Here is a 5,000-nt window from a genome sequence, read left to right on the forward strand (position 1 = left end):
GAGAGATATAGATGGAGAGAGGGCGATATATAGATGAGGGAAGAGAAAGAAGAGAGAGTAAGAAGGTGAGAAAGAGCAGGAAAAAATATCTATATTGATGGTGATGAAGAGAGAGAGAAAGAGAGACAGAAAGGAGAGAGGTACAGGGAAAGGGAGATAGAGCGAGAGAGTGATAGATAGATGAGGGAAGAGAAAGAAGAGGGAGAGATGAAGAAGGTCAGAAAGAGAGTGGGGGAAAAAAGGAGAGAGAATGAGAGAGAGAAAGACGACGAGAAGAGAAAGTGAGAGAAAGAAATAGAGAGGGAGAGAGAGAGATATAGATGCGAGAAAGATTAATGAGCGAGAGAGGGAGATGGAGAGAAAGAGAGCGAGAAAGAGAGAGAGATGTATAGATGAAGAGAGAGAGAGAACAAAGAGAGAAACAGGGATGGAGAGACAGAAAAAGAGAGAAAGGGGGTGAGAGGGAGAGATACTAGGGGCTGGTGAGGGAGATACCGCTGTTAGTGAACAGAACAGATAGTGTGGGAGGAAGGGGGGAGGTGCTGTTTTGGGGGAGAGGGGGGGTCTAAACAGTTGAGGATATAAAGCAAGCTCTGAGAGCTGCGTCTGCTTCGTCGAGTGCCCCTCTGCACCACTTCATGTGGAGAGAGAGAGAGAGAGAGAGAGAGAGAGAGAGAGAGAGAGAGAGAGAGAGAGAGAGAGAGAGAGAGAGAGAGAGAGAGAGAGAGAGAGAGAGAGAGAGAGAGAGAGAGAGAGAGAGAGAGAGAGAGAGAGAGGGAGGGAGGGAGAGGTCACGGGTCTCTCTCTGCCTGTATCAGTATCCTAATTGGGCTAACCAGATTAATGGGTTGAACTAGATTCACCAAACCTTTTCTCTACCTCAACTGAGCCGGTCGGCGGTCAGAGATAGCTTCCCCTTGGGAATACAACTCACGCTGTGTGCGTTTGCTTGTGTGTGTGTAACACTTATGCCATGTTATTCCTTCCTCCCTACTATTACAAAGCATAGGGAAGTCCATTCATCATATATATGCTTTGCCTCCATTGCATATTTCTCACCTTTAATTACAGTGTATGCAGAATAAAACCACATCTTATGTATTATTGAAAGTACGACACAAATGAATGAAATAAGCGTGGACTTAAAAAAAAGCGTTTCAAAAGTACAACAGACTCATGTCGTAAAAAAAAGACGATAAGCTCTGCTGTTTCATAATGCTGATGTGTTTACTCGGAACAAAATAAACTAAATTGCGGAAATGAAAAACTTTAACTGGATCAACGTCCTGGGCCCCTTTTAAATCGTGGTATATATGAGTGTGAATGTGAGAAGCGTGTGAGGGCGGGGCTTGAGACCTCGGTCAGTGGAAGAGCTGCCAATCAAAGCACGGTAAATTGAAGTGACTCTAAGATGCTTTCCTGTAGTGATTACATGTTTCCGGCTGCTGCTGTATTGTGAACCCAATGGCCGGTTCACACTTTAACATAATTAGGATTTAAACAGACGCGGTAAAAACTGTAACGTCGAAGGCAGCAGCGTTCTGGACTCATGACAGCTGTAATGTGAGCGTTCCTATAGGCTCTACTCCTGGCCTGTCCTCATCACCCTCCTCCTCACAGGAATGTTCTGGTTAATTCTGTGATTCAAAGGGGGTTTCTTGTTCAGAGTAGAACGTCATGTGAATGTAGTTACTGTCCCTTTCATGTCTAGTGGTTCAGGTCATGTGTGTGTGTGTGAATGTGTGTGTGTGTGTGTGTGTTTCTGTATCACTGACATCGCTGAGGCTCCATATAAACTGGGTTTTCAGGGGAAGTTAGACAACCCGTTGAAGCTGCTTTTGTTCGCAGTCTATATATATTGAGAGTGAAGGTGTTTCTAAAAACGAGGTAAAAATAAACGCTTTTCTTTTCCAGTACAGGTACAGTACAGAGTGGGTGCAGCAGACACCGGGATATTTGGAGAACTCTGATATATAAAGGTCCACCTCTGTTGACATTGTCTAGAGATGAGGAAATTTCAACACCCAAAAAGTCTGTTGTCTTCTCTCTGTCATTCTGCCTGCCTTTCTGTTGTCTGTCTGTCTTCATCCCAGCCTCCATCAAACCAACCTGCTGCAAATTAAGTTTGTGCGTGTGTTGGTCGGTGTGTGTGTGTGTGTGTCCTGTCCTCCACACACACAAACACCAACGCACACACACACACACACACACACACACACACACACACACACACACACACACACACACACACACACACACACACACACACACACACACACACAGACACACACACACTTTTCAGTACACAAAATTCCCATCGATCCAAACAAGGACACATTCCCTAAAACCCTCTTTCCTTCGGAGCAGCACATACAAAAAGTTTAAAAAAATAAATAATGGCTGAGCCCTCCATTTGCACACCCGGTACATCACCATATTACTCAGAAATGTGGGCGAATCCCATCGCTGATGCACCGTTACGCAAGAGGCCATGTTTAGGGATTAATGCTGCCGCGTTTTTCAAGTGCTGGATGACAAGAATCAGCCGGTGTTTATGGGTCATACAAATCTGCTGTCTGTTATGTATCAGGCATAAATAACAAGATGGGCCCATGTACACCGTGGAGTATAGTCACACGGGCACACAAAAACACACCCGCAAGAACGCGCGCAAGCTTTTACGAACAAAGCTCGCCATTTGATGCTTGATAAACTTTTGTGTTTGGTGCGCCCACGAGAACACAGCCTTTTGGTCTGCTTGTGTGTAAGCGTGTGGGGTTACACACACACACAGGTCTGTCCGTGTGGGTGTCATCTCAGAGCAGAGTGTCTCTGTAGGTTCGCCCTTGGCTGGTCGTGTCAGGACTTCTTCAATAGGTGCTTTGGGGTTGAAATGTGAAGCGTGATCAGCCTGCCTCATGTTAACTGATAACCTGATGCCTGTCTGAGGCCCCTCAGATGCACCCTATTGAGCAGGAAGACTTTTCTCAAGTGTCCGTCTTGTAGTAAAAAAATATGAATGTGTTGTGTTTTGACATCCAGAAGGGTAAAAAAAAAAAGGGACAAAAAAACTGAATTTAATTTATTTTTTTGTTTTATTTCAGGGATCAATATATCATATTATATAAATGAATTAAAAATGGTAAACGATCGACCTATAATCATAAGTGTTGTGACCGATCGCCAGCAGGCCCGGCACCAACCTGTAGTCTCCGTTCAACGTTGCGTAGTGTGTTGCCTGATCCTTAATGTGCCGCTGAGGGAGGGAAGAGGCCGAAGAGACACGTTCAGACATACAGGGACCGATACATGGCAGCTGAAGCAGCATGTATATAATGTACATGTACCCAGAACACCCACACAAAACACGCTTTGTGTGTGTGTGTGTGTGTGTGTGTGTGTGTGTGTGTGTGTGTTTGTGTGTGTGTGTGTTTGTACGTACATGTGTGTGTCTGTGTACGTATATGTGTGTGTGTGTGTGTGTGTGTGTTTGTATCTGAGCATTGCATAAGAGGATCTACTGCTGTCCCAGAGCTTAACTAAGGATTTAAACCTCTCTCCCTGTCTCTCTCTCTCTCGCTGACTCTCTACCACTCTCACTATTCCACTCTCACTCACTCTCTCTGCCTGTCGGTAATCTCTTTAATTGCATGTATATTGCAAGAGGGGGATGTCATTATTTGTTTGGATAGATCTGGGTGGGTGTGAGCATGACCATATGTTTTAACATATATGTATACACATCTTATTCTGAATATCAAGAAGTTACGAAGATCCCAGACTGCACAATGACGCATCAATTGTTGACCGGATTCATCATGGATTTTTTTTTCTTTTTAAAAAATACTGATTCACTCTCATTTCCGGACTTCTGCCGACTGTCTAAATCTATGTAGTTGTCAAAATAGGATGCATATAATGTATTAAGACATGCCCAGCCTTAACATGGTGTATTCAATGAATTTGCATGCCCAGGAGTCCTCACTCCTAATGTGTGAGCTGCGTGCTAAAAATTAGACGGCTATATTTATTCGGTTCCTCACACGTCGCTCTCCTCTTTGTCATCCTCGCTGCAACCTCCACTCCGCTCGGCACAGTGTGTGTACACTTGGGACGTTAATCCTGTTTGGTTTGCCAGTCCATCACGTTGCATAGGTGGTGATGATGATGGTGATGGTGGTGATGGTGGTGATGATGATGTAAAATAGTATATTTGAGGGCTGCTTTTCTTTGTGTTTTGGTTTGTTTTGGTTTTGTGTGGGGAAAAAAACAAACATGTTTCCATTCGCATTCCTGAGGTTTTGCTTCTTAATGAGTTGTAGATGAGCTGACCTTGATCTCTCTCTCTCTCTCTCCCTCCTCCCTCTCTCCCTCTCTCCCTCTCTCCCTCTCCCTCTCCCTCTCTCCATCTAGATCGACCTGGAACCAGAGGGGCGGGTGTACGTGGTCATCGATCTATCTGGCTCCTCCACTGAGGGTATGTCCTTTCACATGCTGACACACACGGAGGATGCAGGGTGGCAAACCTGGAGGATTTCAAACCTACAACCTCAATGTACTACACAGTCCACCTGTAGCCGGATGCCTGTTCCCTACCTGCTCATTAGCCAGCTGTTAACATTACTTTGGTTTAAGGGGTCTACATAAATATGAAAATAGTATCAGGCTAAATCGTACGATTTTTATGCACCAGACGATTATGGGAAACTTGTTTACCTCCTCCCACTTAGTATCTGGGACAGGCAAGAACAATCTCTCGCAGCCCTCTCTCCCACTCCTCACCTTCCTCCCTCTCCTCCTCCCCCTCCTCCTCCCTCTCCTCCTCCCCCTCCTCCTCCCATTCCCGGCTTCTATGTGAACTTGTATTCCCAACACACACACAAACGCATGCACATACACATACATACACGCACACATTTTGTCTGTGGTCCTACCCACATGGTGCGAGAGAGAGAGAGAGAGAGGGAGAGAGGGGGAGAGAGAGAGAGAGAGAGAGAGAG

General features: G+C 45.3%; 1 protein-coding gene across 3 annotated transcripts in view; it reads left to right on the top strand.

The window, feature by feature from the left end:
- Nucleotides 1-5,000, top strand: part of prkcea (protein kinase C, epsilon a) — a 32,028-nt gene that overhangs the window by 10,621 nt on the left and 16,407 nt on the right. For all 3 annotated transcript variants that reach the window (XM_030339318.1, XM_030339319.1, XM_030339321.1), the window contains exon 3: nt 4,414-4,477. In XM_030339318.1, coding sequence (XP_030195178.1) covers nt 4,414-4,477 — 64 coding nt within the window. The remainder of the gene's footprint in view (nt 1-4,413; nt 4,478-5,000) is intronic.

The sequence above is a fragment of the Gadus morhua genome, chromosome 18 (genome assembly GCF_902167405.1).
Source record: "Gadus morhua chromosome 18, gadMor3.0, whole genome shotgun sequence".
NCBI lineage: Eukaryota > Metazoa > Chordata > Actinopteri > Gadiformes > Gadidae > Gadus > Gadus morhua.